Consider the following 21049-nt stretch of genomic DNA (forward strand, 5'->3'; position numbering starts at 1 on the left):
GGATAAAAGAATATCGACAAACTGGATTCGAAAAATGCTTGTCTGACGCTCGTCATTTTATTGAGAAAAGCAGTTACGATTTGCCCAAAGATTTTAAAAATAAAAGAGTAGCCAAAAAGAAAAGGATGTTTGATTATGAAGGCAGCGACCAACCTATAAAGTCTGCAGAAAGCCGGTATGAAACCCATTTTTTTAATACCATGGTTGATTCTGTGATCAGTAGCATGGAATCGAGATTTATGTCTTTAAGTCAACATTTTGAAGGTTTTGGTTTTCTATATGACTTAAACCAGTTAAAACGAATTCCAAAGGAGCAACTACTGAAAAACTGTCAGGATTTATACATTGTTCTGCAAGTAGGTGAGAGCAGTGACTTCCAGCCTTATGAGTTGTATGAGGAGTTACAAAATATGATTCCAAATTTACCCAACTCTATTAAAGACGTGAAACATCTGCTACAATATATTATAGAGAACAATTTGAAAGAAATTTACCCAAATGTTTACATTGTCATTAGGATATTGTTAACAATACCTGTAAGTACTGCTTCCGCTGAAAGGAGCTTTTCAAAATTGAAACTAATTAAAAATTATTTAAGAAATACTATGGGTCAAGAAAGACTCTCGGCTTTGGCAGTTTTATCTATTGAAGCAGATATAGCATCTAAGATAAGTTACAAACCTATCATTGAGGAGTTCAGTAAGACCAAAAGTAGAAAATTTTTGTTTCTTAAATTTTTTCATCATACTAATTTTTTTAAATTTTTTTAAAATTTTTTTATTGTTTCAAAAAGTTATATGTATGTAAAAATGTATGTTTGTTTCTGAACGAATAAAAACCGTCTCATTTCAAGTCATTTTTTATTTTGAATTCCCTTTTTGTTGCACCATGAAAGGGCCTCGCAAAATGTACCTCGCCCACATACATTTTTTGTCTTGCACCGCCACTGACCACTGTTATGCATTCGTTTAAAATTATTTCCCATTGGTTCCTGATCAACTTCAAATCAGCTAATAAGGCATCTAGGTGTCGGACCTCAACATCTATGGTGGCGTCTTTAGCTTGGAGTACGGCGTTTCTTTCATTAATGGTAGCCAGTATATTGGACCAAATTGAGGACAGCAAGATACATTCGAACATGTTGATGCAACATCTTCGTATGCTTGTGCAGTCAAATTTAGCGAAGGCCTTGGGGAGTGTTATCGTGTAGATGGTCCTTTGCCGGATGTAGATCCGGTACGTTCCGGTACTAAGCCCGACCATCTCGGGAATGATTTGTTATGATGTAGTATAAAAACTGTTGTGTGGTGAAAACAGAATTAATTTCTTTATTGAAAAGTTACCTCTTTTATACAAAATTTCTAAATGCTAAAATACCTACTTACACTAATACTTACGGGCTAAGTGTACTACATACGTACGGCTACTCACAAAACAAAGTACACACTTGGTTTATGCTGAGAAAAACTCAAATGCAGTGGCTCACAGCTTAATTGATAATTTTCATCTAAAATATCGCAAATTACCTAATAGAAACCACATTCAAAAAAATGTGAAAGATTATTCAAAGGTAAGAAAAATTAATCAAAATTTCAAAAATTACCATTAAAACTTTCAAATTTTTTTTCAGAAAATCTAGAAAATTTTTGAGTATGCAGTTTTGTAGCCCAATAAATTCTAGTATAATAATGTGCAAGTTAGAAATAGCTCAAATCAATCTAAGCATAAATAAAGTTAGCTGTGGGAAATGCAACGTGAGCATAAATAAATCGTGCGAATAACTTGTATGCAGGTAAAGGCTTGTGGCGAGCATTTGGTCAGCTTTAAATTGAAACATATTAAGCTTCAGTTACTAGACGGCGCATGGCATAGACTATCGTGGCGCGTCAGAATATATGTGTGTACAAATGAATGAATATGTATGTAAGAGTCAATGTATCTCAAGACATACTGAAACTAGTCAGAGTATATGTTAGTACAAATGTGTGAATCTCAAGGTAAGCTGCAATGACCACATGCGACCTTCTAGGCCATCTCGCTCGTCAGAGGATGTCCCATCGTTGTAGACTGCTGCTGAAAATAGTAAAACATTAGGCAATAAAAAGCATTGCTACTGGCACTCCACACGAACCAAACACACTCCACTTTCACTTAATTCGGCAAGATTCTGTCTAACAACGAGGTAGGAAATTCTTCGTCATGACGAGCACGTGGAAAAACAACAGGACACTTTTGATGACCTCGACGAATTATTTCGTTGACTTCTTCAGATCGCAAAAACTCAGCATTCACGGTACCGATGTCGAAGTTGTTTAAATAATCTGGACTTTGATACAGAGCTGGTGGTATTGTGGGAAAACTTTTTGAAGATGAACCTTCCCTGTGTCACCACGAAGCTTTGTGATTTCGGATTCATGTAAACATATATTTTTGTTTGATGTTTTCATTGTCTCCTCACTGTCCGAAGGCCCAGGCAAAAAATTTATATCAATAGTCGAATCGGATGCAGAACCTGAATGGTGAACACAATTGTGCGTGATATCAGAATAGTGTGCATTTACACAGTCACTTTAATTTACTTTAATCCATTGATTACAAATAACGGTAATTTCTATTTTCCGCTCAGAAAATAACAGTTGTTTTTCGATTTTTTTTATTTCCCTTGAAAAATAACCTTTAGTTTTCGAGCGAAATAAAACGAAATGCAGATATTCGTTGCATTTGAAATTCGGCTTAAGAATTGCACATGGAAAACCTAAAAACTCTCCTGAATTAAAAAAAAAATATTCTTAGTACATCTAAATCGCGGGCCCCTCAGAAACCCCGGGCCCGGGGGAATCCCCCATTCCCCCTCCCCCCTCGTCAGGCCTGCATACAGTCCGGTAGAAGTGATATCAAAATATTTTGGAGTTGGAGGGGGGACAAGCATACGTGGCGCAGAGTCGAGTAAAGTCTTTCGAAGGACTATGTATGGAGGACTCAGATTGTAAAAAATTGTCAGGAAAGATTCTTTGTAATAATGAGTGACTAAATGAACTAAATAGAAAGGGAAATAATAGGCAATTAAATAAAGACTAAAAACATGAAAATAAAATAATTAAAAAAAAAAATTTTTAAGTTAAACGGTTTTATTGAAAACAATACTTACATGAAGCAATAATAATACGAAACCTTAGAAAATAATTAGTTATGTCTTAGATACTAGTCATCACACTCCTCATCAATCTAGGCCATTGATCAGACAATTAAATAAAAGCGTTGGACGCGTAAAATTTCTATTGATAGTCATAAGTAAGACCAACCGAACCTTAACAAGGTTATGATACGCCTCACATTTTTAGAAATTTTACGCGCCCAACGCGTTTATTTAATTGTCTGATCAACACCCTAGATGAGGAGTGTGATGACTAGTACCTAGGACCTACCTAATTATTTTCTAGCTTTTAGTATTATTATTACTTCATGTAAGTATTGTTGTCAATAAAACCGTTTAACTTAAGAATTTTTTTAATTATTTTACTGTATTTTTGGGGCTACATACTACAAATCTTAGTTATATATATGGTAATGAATTTAGTGCCATTCCGCTTATTTGCAACCTTCTGCTAACGTTCGAATCACTAAACTATTGAATAAATAACTCCAATATTCAATAATGCAAAATGGTCTTTATTAGACTAATTTCACAATAACACTTCTACTTCTCAACAGATAGCCTGCTTAAATCAAACTGATTCCTGATTACTCAGCTTTAACTCCTTTTATACTCTGTGATGCGTTTCTGTTTCTAGAATTAGCTACTCGTTTACCAGCTATAAATTTCTCAGCTATAACTGCAGATGCAGTATTATTTTAGCTTCTCACATAGCCATATGCGCGTGTATATGTGAGTGATACTTCCACCGATGATTGCCTAATTTTGGGAGTATCGCAGATATATGCATGTGTGTGTGCGTTTCTCCCCGCTATGACATATGTATAGACATAATGATTGATTTGTTGATGTGCTTACAAGTCACTGCATAGTATCGGCTTAGAGATGATAGTATCCCTTAGTGTTGGTAATATTCGTCACACTGCCCTCCACCTAAGTCTGATCATCCCGATCAGACAAATCTCTCGATCTAAACGCTGTCAGCCTTTCCAAATTAACCACTTTCATTTTGGTTCATGGTTTGCCAATGGTTTGTATGCGGTACACTACATCGTTGATCCGTTTTACAACTTTGTTTGGGCCTTCCCAATTACACTGCAATTTCGGGGACAAACCGTTGTGGGTTGTATAACAGCACCAAATCGCTTTCCTGAAAATCTTCCGAATTCAATTGCTTTAACGTATCTGGCTTTCATCTTGTCACTCATAATCTTTGCTCGTTGCCTTACAACATCGTGTATCTCACTCAGCTCTTCTGTCAAGACACCAAGGGATTTCTTGACATTTCTCTCCGCATCCAAACTTCAAATAAGCTGGCAGTCGAAGGTCATTGCCAAAAATTACCCTTGCGGGAGTTTGGCCTTTTGTCTCATGCACTGCCGGTAAGCACTGATCGGTAAGCCATCAAGAATAATGGTATGTGTGTATCCCACTCCTTATGGTACTTGTCTACTACTTTCCCTAAATGCTCCTCCAAGGTTCTATTGAAACGTTCCACCACGAGGCTCTGGCGACCCAAGCTCATCTTGGAACTTGGGGGTGGGGAGGGAGGGAATGGCCTGAAGGTTTAATTTGGCCACAAAAATCGTTCCCGAGATGGTCGGGCTAGCACCTTAATGGTGCTATGGTACCGGAGCGTACCGGATCTGTATCCGGCAAAGGACCATCACATCGATAACACTTCCCAAAGCCTTCGGGGAGCAACCTTATCGCTACAACAACAACAACCATACCATCGGACTGAGGATGCAATGCAATTGTCCGTATTTGCCCAATGATTTACACATTTCCTGGAACACAGCTGATTCGAAATTCCTGCCCTGGTCAGAGTGTAACTCTATTGGTACACCATACCTCGCAACCCAATTGTTTATAAATACTTCTGCTACTATTTCCGCTTCTTGATTTAGGATTGGGTATACCTCTGGCCAGTTGCTGAAATAATCCATAACCACCAGGACATATGTGTTTCCGCAGTTGCTAGTAGGAAATGGACCTGCCACATCCATAGCGATCCTTCAAATGGCGCACCTGAGTTATATTGCTTCATAGGGCCATGACTTCGGGTTTTGGGCCCTTTCTCTCTGCTGCAAACCTCGCAGTTCGCAATCCACTCAGTGACCGACTGTCGGCAACCAACCCAACAGAATCTCTGTTTAATCTTCTCGAGCGTTTTCGTGATTCCAAGATGACCTCCGCTTGGACCTTATGCAACTCACTGAGCACGTCAGGAATCCTCTTTCTGGGAACAACTATCAGTTTCTTCTTGCACTGACAATCGTCACTCTCCCATACTCGATGCAAGCAACCGATATATCAATTCTAAACTGTTCCACTGTGTCCAATATGATTTCGCAATGGGACTCTCTGCTGATATCTCCTCTCTATTTGGTCTTTCGTTTCGTTCGAGCCCTTGCATAACATGTGAAAGATCAGTATCTTCTAGCCGACACTTACTTAGTTGTTCCTTGTCCCATTCATCCGTACATGTTATAGTCATTAGCCGGACATCTATAATGTCTTCTTTAGCCTCGGCCTTTGAACAGTGCTTGCATTCCAAATTGCATGGTCTTCGTGACATTGCATAGGCATTTCCATGGGTACTACCTTTTCGATGCTCAATGGAAAAGTCATAGCTTTGTAGTCGCTCGATCCACCGTGCCACTTGTCCTTCCGGATTACAGAACTGCAGAAGCCATTTGACGCTGCGTGATCTGTCCTGACGCGGAATAGCTGGCCGTAGAGCTATTTGTGAAAATGTTTGATGCATTCTACCAATGGCAACAGGTATCTCCGTGTAACGCAGTAGTTCCTCTCTGGTTTTCCAATTGAACGGCTGTAATATGCAACTACCTTCTCCTGTCCATCGACCAGTTGTGATAAAACGCCTCCTATAGCATATCCACTTGCATCTGTATCTAGAATAAATGTTGCTCCTGGAATCGGATATGCCCACATTGGGGCAGTGCACAAACGCTCTTTCAATGTTAGGAAAGCCACTTCTTGCTCCTTTTTTCCATTCAAAAGCTTTATTTTTTCTTGTAAACTCATGGAGGCTATGGGCTACGCTGGAAAAATTTGGTACAAATCGGCGGTAATTGCACAGCCCAAGGAAACTTCTTAATTCATGCAAGTTCAGTGGTCTTGGCCAATCCTTTACTGCCTCTATCTTTTCGTTCGCAATGCAGATGCCTTCTGTCATTACCTTGTGACCCAAATAACTTATTTCCTTTTTAAACAGCGAGCAGTTTTTGGGACTTAGTTTCAGACCAGCGCCAGCTATTCTTTGGAAAACTTCCTCTAAGTTTTTAAGATGTTCATTAAAGTTCTTGCCCAATACGATGATGTCGTCCAGGTACACCAAGCATGTTTTCCAATGTAGTCCTTTCAATACGTGATCCATGAGTCTCTCGAAAGTAGCTGGGGCATTACATAGTCCAAAGGGCATTACTGTAATTGCCAAAGACCATCCCCGACGATGAAGGATGTTTTCTTTTTGTCTTCCTGCTTCACCTTCAATTGCCAATAGCCACTGTGGAAAACAATTTCGTACCAGATAGCGAGTCCAGAGTGTCGCCAATTCTTGGCAATGGGTAGCTATCCTTTTTCGTAACGTCATTAAACTTCCGGTAGTCCACTCAAAACCTCATTTTTCCATCCTTCTTCTTTACAAGTACCACAGGTTAGCTCCGTGGACTAGTTGATGGTTCGATGACGCCGCTGTCGCTCATTTCTTGTACGATTTGACTCACAACTTCCCGCTTCGCCAGTGGAACACTACGAGGAGCTTGACGGAGCGGCCTCGCATCTCCCTTGTCAATTTGATGTTTCAGAACGTTGGCGTGGCCTGGTTTGGAGCCATCTTGGTCAAATATCTTGGCGTACTTTAGGAGAAGTTGTTTTGCCTTACTCTGATAGGATTCTTCTAGTCCCTCCGTCCATGCCGTGATGTCATTTGAAAGATCAGTATTACTAGATGAAACGTGTTCCTGGAGCTGTTCACAGTTAATAACTACTTCAGCCTCTTGGCATCTTCCCAAAATAGCTTCTTTGGTCAGTTTGAGTGGTGACCTGAACTAATTGAGTACTCTTACCGGAATACGTCCATCTTGTTTTGACATAGCCAGGGTTTTTCCTACAAGTATGTTCGGTGTTGATTTGTTTGCTGCCTCGACAACCCACAGTTTGTTTGTCCCACAATCTCCATCAACCTTTGCCCAGATGACTGCTTCGGATTTCGGTGGTATTTGCTGACTCTCTTCCACCAGCATCCGTTTACTGCTGTAGCCTCTCTCGTAGGCGAAATTAAGTGGCACATTCATGTTCTTATATCGCATCGTCTTGCTTTGCATATCGATCTTGATGCCTTGGTCGATTAAGAAGTCCACTCCAATTATAATTTCATCAACAATCTCTGCCACTATAAAATTGTGTAGTACCGTGACGTTCCCAATTGCAACTTCACATGCTACTTCTCCAATTACCTGGGTGTCCTCTCACGTGGCTGTACGCAATCTTGCTCCAAGCAATGGTCTTATCTTCTTGTTGACTAAATCTGATCGAATGATGGAATGAGATGCACCCGTATCTACGGTCAGTAAAAGTTCCTTTCCATCCACATGTCCTCCGACAGTAAGATTGCTTGACCTCCTTCCAATTCGACAGATAGAGATTATGGGGCATTCAATTGAGGGAGCCAGCTGTCTCCCCTTGCGGCTGACTCGCTTTAGTTTAACGATTGAGTGGACTTGGAGATTTGCTCATCTCCTTCAGCTCTGCGTTTACGGCCACCTACATTGTTGGAGCTATTGGGATTGGTACTGCAATAACGTGCAATGTGCCCTGGCTTTCCACGCTTAAAGCATTTGACGGCACCATCGCTTTTCTGCTGCGTTCCTTTTAATGCTTCTAAAATTGCGTCTACGCAGTCTGGCCTTTCCACTTCCACGCGATGAGCTTTGTATGCGGGCTTACTCAAAAGTGGGGCAGTTTCCTGAGTTATTGCATGGGATACTGTTTCTGCAAATGTTGTCTTTGTGTTTGCGTCTGTAGCTCGCTTTGTTTCGACGTCCCGTATACAATTTATAAAGCTCTGAATGTTTACCCTTTCAGTGTATTCCACGGGTGCGTCCGCATTTGCCAAATGAGTCAATCTTTCAACATCCGAAGCAAACTCCTGCAATGTGCGGTTTTGCAACTCAATTTGGTATAACTGTTTTCTATGCTCGCTTCCATAACGTCTCTCGACAGCGGCCATCAATGCTTCATAACTGTTCCGTTCTACCTCTGGAATGGTCTGTAAGATTTCCGCAGCTGGTCTTATCAAATTGTTGCTTAAAGACCTGGAAAGGAACAGAATTGTCAAAAGATAGAGTTTTACCTTCGGATTGCTCGCTGGAACAGCCGGGCGATTTAGTTGTAATTGCTCCATACGACCTTTTAAATCTTCGACTTCTGCCTGAAATTGTGCGAGTTTTGCATCCTGCGATTCAAGTTTTGATGATACCCTTACTTCCTATGCCTCCAGCTGCGAGGATATGCGAGTTTCTTGTGCTTTCAACTGCTCAGCCATGTATGTCTTCTGCTCTTCTAGTTGATATGACATAAAGGTTTTCTGTTCTGCCAGTTGAGATGACACTGTCGATGTTTGTGCAGATATTGCAGCCAATATCATGTTCAAGTCTGTGCTGGTAACTGCCTGGGATGTTTCGTTTTTCTCTTCAATTTTTGTTGTTTCATCGCCATCAAGATGAAAGACATACTCTTCCACGTTAAATCCTTCTGACCCCATTTCTCTCCTAGTGGTGCCTGAAGTTTGAGTTTATTGCCGGTTGTATTCAATCCACGGCTCCCCAACTTCTTTTTCAGTTGCTGGTTCTTCAATTCGCTGCACTTTGCCATGTCCTTGTTGTACCCGAAATCTTCAGAATTGATTCAACAATTCCTCTCCTGACACCAATTTTAACGAATTTGGTGCAATTCGTTGGAATCACTAAACTGTTGAATAAATAACGTTGGAATCACTAAACTGTTGAATAAATAACTCCAATACTTAATAATGCAAACTGGTCTTTATTAGACTACTTTCGCAATAACACTTCTACTTCTCAACAGATAGCGTGCTTAAATCAAACTGATTCCTGCTTACTCAGCTTTAGCTCCTTTTATACTCTGTGATGTCTCGTTCGCATACTTCTAGGCGTTTCTATTTTTAGAATTTACTACTTGTTTACCAGCTATAACTACAGATGCACGATTTTATAGCTTCTCGCATAGCCATATGCGCGCGTATATGTGAGTGATACTTCCACCGATGATTGCCTACTTTTGGGAGTATCTCAGATATATGCATTTGTTTGTGCGTTTCTCTCCGCTGCTTTTATGGACATATGTATAGACATAATGATTGATTTGTTGATGTGCATACAAGTCACTGCTTAGTATCAGCTTAGAGATGATAGTATCCCTTAGCGTTGCTAATATTCGAAACCATCTAATTATTTTATCTCAAGTGATGGTCAACCAGTGCGATTATGGTTTTCATGTTTATACTGTGACGAATATTAGTGACACTAAGTGATACTCACATCACTAGTCTGATGCTAAGTAAATGAAGCCACAACAACAATAAAGCAAGCAGTCACTTGTATTTACATAAACGAGTCAATCATTATGTCTACACATATGTACATACACGCAGCGGAGAGAAAATGCACAAACGCATGCATATATCTTATCTGAGATACTGCCAAAAGTATGCAATAATTTGTGCAAGTATCACTCACATACACGCGCGCATATGACAGGCTGTAGGAGTGCATCTGTAGTTATAGCTGATAAATAAGTAGTAGATTCTAGAAATAGAAACGCCTAGAAGTATGCGAGTGACACAACACAGAGTATAAAAGAGCGCCAGCTGAAAATTCAGTATTCAGTTTGATTTGAGCACGCTATCTGTCGAGCAATGGAAGTGTTATTGTGAAGAACTTTAATAAAGGCCATTTTGCATTATTGAATAGTGGAGTTATTTATTCAAGAGTTTAGTGATTCGAACGTTAATAGAAGGTTGCAAATAAGCAGAATTACACTAAATTCGTTACAATACTATCCTTCGATTCCGGGGCGGTTTCTGGAGCAGTTTTGAATGTATTCAGAAGAGCCATGATGACAATATACCCATCAACGCGTTCAGTGGCCTTTCGTGGTCGTCCACTTCGAAACTATTACTTTTATGAAATATTGTTGCTTTTACGAAAACTGCTAGGGACTCTTAGTGTTTTCGCCTTAAGATACCACCTAATGAGTTAAGGAGTTACCAATGTTAATCACAATAGCTAAAAAGTTTCGTTACTTAGCTAAGTGATCGTAGAACCGATGTAACAGGGAACAAATTCTCGTCGTCCTTTTTTGACCGTAATTGTAGCTCTCCCACCTAAATAGCCTCACATATGGAAAATATATAAGCCAAAGCAAATATAGCGAGTTTTACATTCCCACTCATTCCTACTTCCACTTAAATTTTGCTTCTACTTTGAATTTCCTTTCTACTCACTGCTACCATACCACTTCGTTTTCTTGTTTGATATTTGGATTTACTGGACCAAATATTATACACCTGCTTCAAATAATACGGGAATAAAACGAGTTCAAATATTTGCTAATAGGGGCTGACACCGCTCACTTTTTCAAAATTTTATATAGCCAGAAAAGTATCGAATAAAATTTTTAAAAACACAAAAAACCTGATTATTTAGTAAATAATACACATCGAATGCGGAAATTTGACATGTGGACTGATATTGAGACTCTTGATAAAAATTTAAAAAAATTTATTAAAATGGGCGTAGCACAGCTCACTTGTGATAAAATCAATTTTACAAATATTATTAATCATAAAACAAAAATCGTTAAACCTATCGCAACAAAATTCGGCAGGAAGGTTGCCTTTACTATGAGGAATGCTTTGAAGAAAAATTAACGAAATCAGTTAAGGACCACGCCCACTTTTATATAAAAGATTTTTAAAAGGGTCGTGGACGAAATAAGCTATATCTTTGAATAAAGAGCTTTATAACAATGTTATTTCATTTCCCAAGTGGATTTATAACAATAAATAGGAAGAACTTCAAATTTTAAAAAATGGGCGTGGCACCACCCCTTTTATGGCAATGCAATTTTCTATGGTTCGGGAGCCATAATTCGCAGAAAAATTAACGCATCTTAATAAAATTGGGTACACAAATTTTCCCTATAGCAAGAAATATTTCTAGAAAAAATGGACAAGATCGGTTTAAGACCACGCCCACTTTTATAAAAAAGATTTTTAAAAGGGTCTCAGACGAAAATAAAAAGCTATGTCTTAGCGAAAAAGAGCTTTGTATCAATAGAATTTTACTTTCTAAATTGAATTATAACATTAAATTGGAAAACACTTACATTTGAAAAAATGGGCGTGGCACCGCCCCTTTTTTGTCTAAGAAATTTTCAATGTTTCGGGAGCCATAACTCGAAGAAAAATTTACATATCGTAACAAAATTGGGTGCATATATTTTCCTTATAGCCGAAAATATTTATAGTAGAAATGGACGGGATCGGTTAAAAACGACGGCAACTTAGATATAAAACAAGTTTGAAAGGTTTAAAGGGTCGTAGACTAGAATAATAACCTATAACTTAGCAAAAAATTGTTTTGAATCAATGATATTTCACTTATCAAGTTTTATTGTAAGAGGAAATGAGGAGACATTTTTTTTAAACGGGCGGTGTCACGTGTTATGTAAAAAAGTAATTTATCTGAAATGTGCAATTGAAGCTCACGCTGAGTATATAATGTTCGGTTACACCTGAACTTAAACACCTTTACTTTTTATTTATAATAGGGAAAATACATGCTCTTTCGGTTCTTTGCAAAATATATATTATTGTACAACCGTTATATCGTGCGATCATCTGCACCCACCCGAAATGCTATACAGATTATTATATAGGGTGCATATACTCAACTAGCGGGACTCCGGTGTGTTTCGCTACACCAATAGAAATATTGGAAAAAGAATAAAATATCATAGAATTTTTTTAACCTTTATTTCAAGTCTTAATCCAAAACATTTGGATACACTACATTTTTCGTTTTTCCATCTGGGATATGAATAAACAAACAATTTGGAATGCCTACTCTGAAACAGGCAACGTATAGCTGTCCGTGCGAAAAGCACGGTTCCTCCAAATTCAATCCGTATACTCGAAGCGTTTGTCCTTGTGCCTTGTTGACTGACATAGAAACTGACAGGCGCGCTGGAAATTGCAAACGCTTGAATTCAAATGGCATGTCTGTTGGTATCAGTGGGATTCGCGGTATAAGCACAATTTCACCTTTCGCTTTGCCGGTCAGTATTGATGCTTCAATTAAATTCGTCATCAAATTTTTTGCATTCAGTCTTGTTCCATTACACAATTTTGGTGCATTTAAATTCCGTAATAAAATAACTGTTGAGCCGACCTTCACATTTAAACAATGCGGTGGCATACCAGATGGTTCTAATGAATTCAAAAATTCAACTGGATAACTCACTGCGTCATCTTGATTCATTCCGCTATCCACTGACTTGTATGTTGTAACCACACCCGGCAATTTTTTCAGAATGTGATGATTGATTTCATTGACATGTACATTTTTTGGTGCCAGTATTGCGCGTTCTCTCAACCAATCGTGATTCATTTAATTTTGAACAATATTTGGAAACACTCGTTCAATTAATTATTTTTTGATTGAATAATTGTACAAACATTTTTTGGCAATGTAATCAAACCATTTGTTTTGTCGATTGGAATTTTGCCATTTCCGATCTCTAACAATTGCTTCGAGAACTGCTCTGCAGACTGATCATTGTGCAACTGAACACGCATGTTTATGTGTAATGTTAATTTTTTCACGCATCGCCATAAAAGGGAAGACTTCAAATATGCATTGATGTCATCTGCCGGTGTTAATCGTGGAATAACGGGCAATGTTTGTCGAAAGTCACCTGAGAATAAAATTAAAGCACCACCAAAAAGCCTTCGGTTTCCACGTAAATCTTGCATCGTTCGATTTAATGCTTCCAATGATTTTTTGTTTGCCATTGTACACTCATCCCATAGAATGACCGCTGCTTGTTGCAAAACTTTTGCCATTGCTGAATTTTTGAATATGTTACAGGTTGGAGTTTCAACCACCTGTATATTCAATGGCAATTTTAAAGTTGAATGAGCTGTTCGTCCTCCATCCAATAAAGTTGCAGCAATTCCAGAAGAAGCGAGTGACAAAGCAATTTTCTGTTGCGATCGAATAGTTGCTAAAATCAATGAAATCACAAGTTTTTTCCGGTGCCGCCAGGTGCATCCAAAAAATATATTCCACCATTATTATCAGAAAAAGCTTGCATGATTTTGTCATATATCCTTTTGTTGATTGTTCAATTTGGTGATGGTGGATTGAACAACTGTACGTAAATCGTCACAATCGAATTGCTGTTCACGCTGCAACTCTCGATCAAATAAATCAAGCATTGGACGATTTGGTGAAATCAAATCTAACTGTCCCAATGCTTTATGGACAATCGCAAGACACATATCTTCAATTATTATCAAAGCTTCATTGTACATTTCGAATGTAATCAGAAAATCAGCATCCATTGCTCTACGGCACATACGAATTAAAATATCTTCAGTCATGTAATCTTTATATTTATTCCACAATTCAGTTGGATTCGATGGCATGCATGTTGATATTATAATCGAAAATAGCATTCGTATTTGCTGTGGATGAGATGAAATCGATGCATCATGAAGCGTTGCGTCCCAATGAGTGTCATCTTCTATCAAATGCAAGAGCTGACATGCTTCGCCATATGTCTGACAAAAATGACCGTGAACTGTTCTTAAATCCTGAAATGATTATGGTCCTCGAACGTTTACCAACAACATTCGCAAATGGAAGCATTCAGCATTGTTGGGATGTACCGTATACATCCCGCCCAAGGCATCTGTTTGGAAAATACTTGGATGACCATCAACTGGTGTTCCTTTTTTACGCCGTTGAAATTTTTTCGATGATGCATTTCAGGTGTAATATTGCGGTATAACAACATATATCAAATTCCTGGCAAATGTGTCGATTTCACACAATTGAAAAAATGCAGTTAAAGTAGTTGCTGGTGGTTGTGCTGCTCTCTGATGTACAGTCCAGTAGTGAAATAAACTCGTTGACCATTCTTCAGATGAACTGCCAAATGGACAACAACAGGATATCTTTCGTGCAAAGGAAACGAAAATATACGCCAAACTGCTTCATTACTGCTTATGTATCGCCCCATTTGATATTGAGTGATTTCATCATTTCTGTTTTCACCATCTACTCTAAAAACAGCCATATCACTTCCTTTATTCATATATTTACAACTGTATTTGATAGACTTTACTGAGTTACAGTACTCAACATTTATGTGAGCCTGAAAAACGTTTGACAGTATCGGTGAATATGGCACGACCCAACGATTTTCAACTTCGATGTCTTGATTGCGCACTCTTATTATCGCCGTTTTACCATTATTTTCAAATGATCGACGTCGATACAATGGATATCCGTCATCGCCTGTTATGGTGTCGGAAATTAATGCTCTCGGATACCGCTTTGAACATTTCGCATCGATCATACATGGTGAATTCATATTTATTTCACCGCATGGACCGTGAATCATGTCTTTTGTTACCACTTCAAATAATTCTGGATCGATGGTTTGATCTGGTATTTCGGCTGATATGACGCTATCAATCTCGTCCGGTGTTATTTTACGTACCAGTCATATCAATATGTGTGCGTGTGGCAAACCTCTTTTTTGCCATTCAATCGAGTACATCCAACATTGTACCTTTCCAAAAACGCTTAATTTCACAATTAAATCCATCAGTGCCTTCAATTTTTGCCGGAATACACGTGCTGTAATATCGTGTCGATCTGTTGGTGACTGACCATCGAGCAAATTATTTTTTATATCGTTCCACATCGGATTACACGTAAAAGTGATGAAAAGATCTGGTCGGCCGTATTCTCGAATATATGACATATCATCTTGTGCATATTCGTGCATGTGGCGTAGACTACCAATATAAGAAGCTGGTAATATCGTCAGACGTCCGATATCATTCACATTTGCATCATTTGCTATTGCATCTTGCAAATTTATGTACTCTTCAGATCGCAATTTGGCTTGATTGAATCGGATGAAATTGAGACGTTCTATTTCCACTCGATGATAAATCTGACCTTGAATCTGTAATGTAATTTGATGTTGGATCAGAATCCTTAAAAACATTCAGAAACTGTTATTTAGATCCATAGAACAATTAGATATTCTACATGAAGTAATCACCTTAAATGTCGGCATAAAATTGTCTCTTATAATTTTTGTAGCACCAAAAGAAGTCATTTGAAAAGATGAATAGTATTCTTGTATATGATTCATGAAATGCTTCGACATTGGTGATCCTCCAAAAATCAATGAATGCAATGGATCAGGTGGAGTTTCAAATGCCTTCAATTTCACTTTGCCATTAGCACAACACATGCCAGCCGTTTCACCCAGAAACTTAGCTGCTTCACAATGTGGACATATCGCACTCATTAATAATATATCCATGCATACTGTAATCAATTTGTGGATCTTAATTAAAAGCAGCACGATACATATTTTCTAAAACACGACGTCGTATTTGTCTTGGTCGTGCTGGATTTCTTTGCCGCTGTGTTTCTGTAGATCTATTTCGTGCATATCGTTCACGTCGTATTTCATTTTCTTGTGACGGGTCATTATTACTTTGCGCTTTTCTTTGAAGTAACATTCTGTTAGCACTACGCGTACGTCGACCGATATTTTGACGTCTGGCTCGAGGCATTTTCTTCAAGAGAAAGGAGAAAAATTCACTAAAACTTCGTGTTCAACGCAAGAAATTTAATTTAAGAAAAGCACATGTGCAAACAAAAAATGCGCGGTCGAAATACACCCACACATATTTGTCCAAAATACAAAACGAAAATACAAACCGTGCACAAAATTTGATGAAAAACACAATAAAACACGTGCGCACGATTAGATGCAGTTGAAATCACTAAATGTATTCTGTAAAACGAACGAAGAAAGAGCATTTGAAAAAATAAATTTGAAGAGAAAAACATGACACATCATTGCCACAATTTTCTACTATGTTTTTGTTCAACGATACGACATACTTACAGAAGGAATTCCCAATGTATTTTAAATAATGATATGAGTTCAATCGAAAATGAAGAAATACTCAATTATGAATCGAAAACTACATAAATAATGAACACACGTGTTGATTCTCCATAGTTCATAACAAAAAGACGTAATGTCAATATACACCGAAAGTACGATGTGACAGATATGTTGTGTTGTTGTATCTCTTTCCATTGTATCTGAAAAATCCCTATTGCCAAAATGGCAGCCATGTTCATTGTTCATACACTTGTCTAAGAAAATTCGATCAGATGCAGATGAATCAGTACAACACATCATAAATACATTTCTTCATTACTTTTTTTTAAATTTTTTTTATTCTTAAGGCATAAGAGTAAAAAAGTTAGTAAGTGTGTAGGAACAACAATTTTCGGGACGCTGGTGAATATATTCGTTGAACTCGAGGGATCCATGAGTTAGGTTACCAAATAGTTGTACCGATATTGATTCCAAAACAGGTGGGCGGATGTTTCTAATGTTGACGATGAACTCGATACTCTTGAATTCTTAGTGCCAAAATCCCAGCCAAAAATTAATTTACCGATACGAAGTTTATAACATCTTCATCAGAATGCAGTCGGTCAGCAATTTCCAAGATTATTTCAACTGTATCCATGGTTGTTTCTGAAGAAAAGCAACGCAATTCTATTACAATGTTGTTTCTTTGACACAACTTAATAAACTTAGTGGGATATTACTCACCAAATTGAAGAACAGCATATACTGAATTTACTTAAACCTAGTTCATTTATTTTTTTTTTTTACAGATTTTATGAAAAAAAAAAACCAAACCAAAAAAAAATTACTCCTTTTTTCGTTTGGTTTTCACTTGAGAAATGGCGAACGTCAAATTATAATTCTAGAAACGTCACTTCCATTGAATAATGCAAAATGGAAATAAGCACCACCTATTCCACTTCATGAAATAACGCAAATATGCAAATAAGCACCATCTATTGATATGAAACGTAGCCGTAGCTTGGTGTGATATATCTCATGAACCGCTGGACCAAGTTCAATCAAACTTTACAGAAACCATCTACATGATAGCCCAAATGTAGAAATTTGGTTGAATTTAGTGGAGCCGGTCTCGAGTTATAAAGTAACACCATGTGCACTTCTATATATATATAAAAATAAGTGCACATTTCAACAAATATATTCACCAGCGTCCCGAAAATTGTTCTTCCAACACACTTACTAACTTTTTTACTCTGATGCATTAAGAATAAAAAAAATTAAAAAAAAGTAATGAAGAAATGTATTTATGATGTTTTGTACTGATTCATCTGCATCTGATCGAGTTTTCTTAGACAAGAGTATGAAGAATGGACATGGCTGCCATTTTGGCAAAAGGGATCTTTCAGATACAATGGAAAGAGATACACCACAACACAACATATCTGTCACATCGTACTTTCGGTGTATATTGACATTAGGTCTTTTAGTTATGAACTATTGAGAATCAATACGTGTGTTCAATATGTATGTAGTTTTCGATTCATAATTGAGTATTTCTTCATTTTCAATTGAATCCATATCAATATTTATAATACATTGGGAATTCCTTCTGTAAGTATGTCGTATCGTTGAACAAAAACATAGTACAAAATTGTGGCAATGATGCATCATGTTTTTCTCTTCAAATTTATTTTTTCAAATGTTCTTTCTTCGTTCATTTTACAGAATTCATTTAGTGATTTCAACTGCATCTAATCGTGCGCACGTGTTTTATTGTGTTTTTCATCAAATTTTGTGCACGGTTTGTATTTTCGTTTTGTCTTTTGGACATATACGTGTGGGTGTATTTCGACCGCGCATTTTTTGTTTGCACATGTGCTTTTCTTAAAATAAATTTCTTGCGTTGAAAAAGGAGTTTTAGTGAATTTTTTCTTTTCGCTTGAAGAAAATGCCTCGAGCCAGATGTCAAAATATCGGTCGACATACGCGTAGTGCTAACAGAATGTTAGTTCCAAGAAGATCGCAAAGTATTGAGGACCTGTCACAACAAAATGAAATACGACGTGAACGAAAATAGGTCTGCAGAACGACAGCGGCCAAAAATCCAGCACGACCAAGACAAATACGACGTCGTGTTCTAGAAAATATGTATCGTGCTGCTTTTAATTAAGATCCACAAATTGATTACAGTATGCATGGATATATTGGATTAACGAGTGCGATATGTCCACATTGTGAAGCAACTAAGTTTCTTGGTGAAACGGCTGGCATGTGTTGTGCTAATGGCAAAGTGAAATTGCCGGCATTTGAAACTCCACCTGAACCATTGCATTCATTGATTTTTGGAGGATCACCAATGTCGAAGCATTTTATTAATCATATACAAGAATACAATTCATCATTTCAAATGACTTCTTTTGGTGCTACAAAAATTATAAGAGACAATTTTATGCCGACATTTAAGGTGATTACTTCATGTGGAATTTCTAATTGTTCTGTAGATCTAAGTAACAGTTTCTACAATCTGTTTAAGTACTCTGATCCAACATCAAATTACATTACAGATTCGAGGTCAGATTTACCATCGAGCGGGTGCATTGCTACCAATTCCTGACGCTAATCATCAATTTTTGCAAATACATTTTATCGGAGATGAAAATCGTGAGTTGGATGAACGCTGCACAATTGGTTCACATACAAAACGAGCGATTATTTGCGATCTCCAATGATTTTTAATCAGAACAATGAATTGGTGAAATTGTTCAAAACCGTTCTCGATCGGATGCCATCTGATAATCACAAAATCATAATCTGAGCGGATAAAACGCCTTTTGTTGAGCATGCCAGAAGATTTAATGTACCGACGATTGATGAAGTGGCAATTCGATATTGTACTTCATCGTAGAAATGAGCAATTACAGCGTGTTTCGGAGCTTCATAGCAGTTACGGCGCGTTACAATATCCAATTCTACATTGGAAAGGTGATGATGGTTATCACATTAATATACCAATGATAGATCCAAGAACCGGTAAATAATACACTAATTATATTAATCAAGATATTAAATAAAAACTAAAATTTAAAATCGAATGAACATATTTTTACAGGTCGAGATGTTCAAAAGAAAGTTAGTGCGATGAATAATTATTCTTATCGATTGATGATTCGTGCGCAACAACAAAATTACCTTCTGAGATGTGGTAAACTTTTTCACCAGTACATTGTAGACATGTATGCAAAAATTGAAACTAAACGTCTCAATTTCATCCGATTCAATCAAGCCAAATTGCGATCTGAAGAGTACATAAATTTGCAAGATGCAATAGCGGATGATGCAAATGTGAATGATATCGGACGTCTGACGATATTACGAGCTTCTTATATTGGTATTCCACGCCACATGCACGAATATGCACAAGATGATATGTCATATATTCGAGAATACGGCCGACCAGATCTTATGATCACTTTTACGTGTAATCCGATGTGGAAAGATATAAAAAATAATTTGTTCGACGGTCAGTCACCAACAGGTCGACACGATGTTACAGCACGTATATTTCGGCAAAAATTGAAGGCACTGATGGATTTAATTGTGAAATTAAGCGTTTTTGGAAAGGTACAATGTTGGATGTACTCGATTGAATGGCAAAAAAGAGGTTTGCCACACGCACACATATTGATATGGCTGGTACGTAAAATAACACCGGACGAGATTGATAGCTTCATATCAGCCGAAATACCAGATCAAACCATCGATCCAGAATTATTTGAAGTGGTAACAAAAAACATGATTCACGGTCCATGCGGTGAAATAAATATGAATTCACCATGTATGATCGATGCGAAATGTTCAAAGCGGTATCCGAGAGCGTTAATTTCCGACACCATAGCAGGCAATGACGGATATCCATTGTATCGACGTCGATCATTTGAAAATAATGGTAAAACTGCGATAATAAGAGTGCTCAATCAAAACATCGAAGTCGACAATCGTTGGGTCCTGCCATATTCACCGATACTGTCAAAAGTTTTTCAGGCTCACATAAATGTTGAGTACTGTAACTCAGTAAAGTCTATCAAATACATTTGTAAATATGTGAATAAAGGAAGTGATATGGCGGTTTTTAGAGTAGACGGTGAAAATAGAAATGATGACATCACTCAACATCAAATGGGGCGATACATAAGCAGTAATGAAGCAGTTTGGCGTATCTTTTCGTTTCCTTTGCACGAAAGACATCTTGTTGTTGTCCATTTGGCAGTTCATCTGGAGAATGGTCAACGAGTTTATTTCACTACTGAGACTGTACAGCAGAGAGCAGCACAACCACCAGCAACTACTTTAACTGCTGTTTTTCAATTGTGTGAAATCGACACATTTGCCAGAAATTTTATATATGTTGATATACCGCAATATTACACCTGGAATTCATCATCGAAAAAATTTCAACGGTGTAAACAAGGAACACCAGTTGATGGTCATCCAGGTATTTTCCAAACAGATGTATATGGTACATCCCAACAATGCTGAATGTTTCTATTTGCGAATGTTGTTGGTAAATGTTAGAGGACCATAATCATTTCAGGATTTAAGAACAGTTCACGGTTTTTGTCAGACATATCGCGAAGCATG

The 21049-nt window shown here is 37.7% G+C and overlaps 2 protein-coding genes across 13 annotated transcripts in view; both read left to right on the top strand.

Moving 5' to 3' along the window:
- Positions 1-21049, top strand: part of scro (scarecrow) — a 1102402-nt gene that overhangs the window by 11282 nt on the left and 1070071 nt on the right. For 2 of the 12 annotated variants that reach the window (XM_067760134.1, XM_067760140.1), the window contains exon 2: positions 1406-1570. The exons of the other annotated variants lie outside the window; for them this stretch is intronic. The gene's annotated coding sequence lies outside the window, so the exon portion shown is untranslated. The remainder of the gene's footprint in view (positions 1-1405; positions 1571-21049) is intronic. 12 annotated transcript variants of the gene reach the window in all.
- Positions 20204-20947, top strand: LOC137240840 (uncharacterized). Its single transcript, XM_067767712.1, has one exon. The coding sequence runs from the start codon at positions 20204-20206 to the stop codon at positions 20945-20947; it is 744 nt and encodes a 247-aa protein (XP_067623813.1).

Source organism: Eurosta solidaginis, chromosome 1 (genome assembly GCF_040869045.1).
Source record: "Eurosta solidaginis isolate ZX-2024a chromosome 1, ASM4086904v1, whole genome shotgun sequence".
Lineage (NCBI taxonomy): Eukaryota > Metazoa > Arthropoda > Insecta > Diptera > Tephritidae > Eurosta > Eurosta solidaginis.

Coding starts and splice junctions, on each gene's coding strand:
- LOC137240840 (XM_067767712.1), top strand. CDS start 20,204: ATGATTCACGGTCCATGCGGTGAAATAAATATGAATTCACCATGTATG.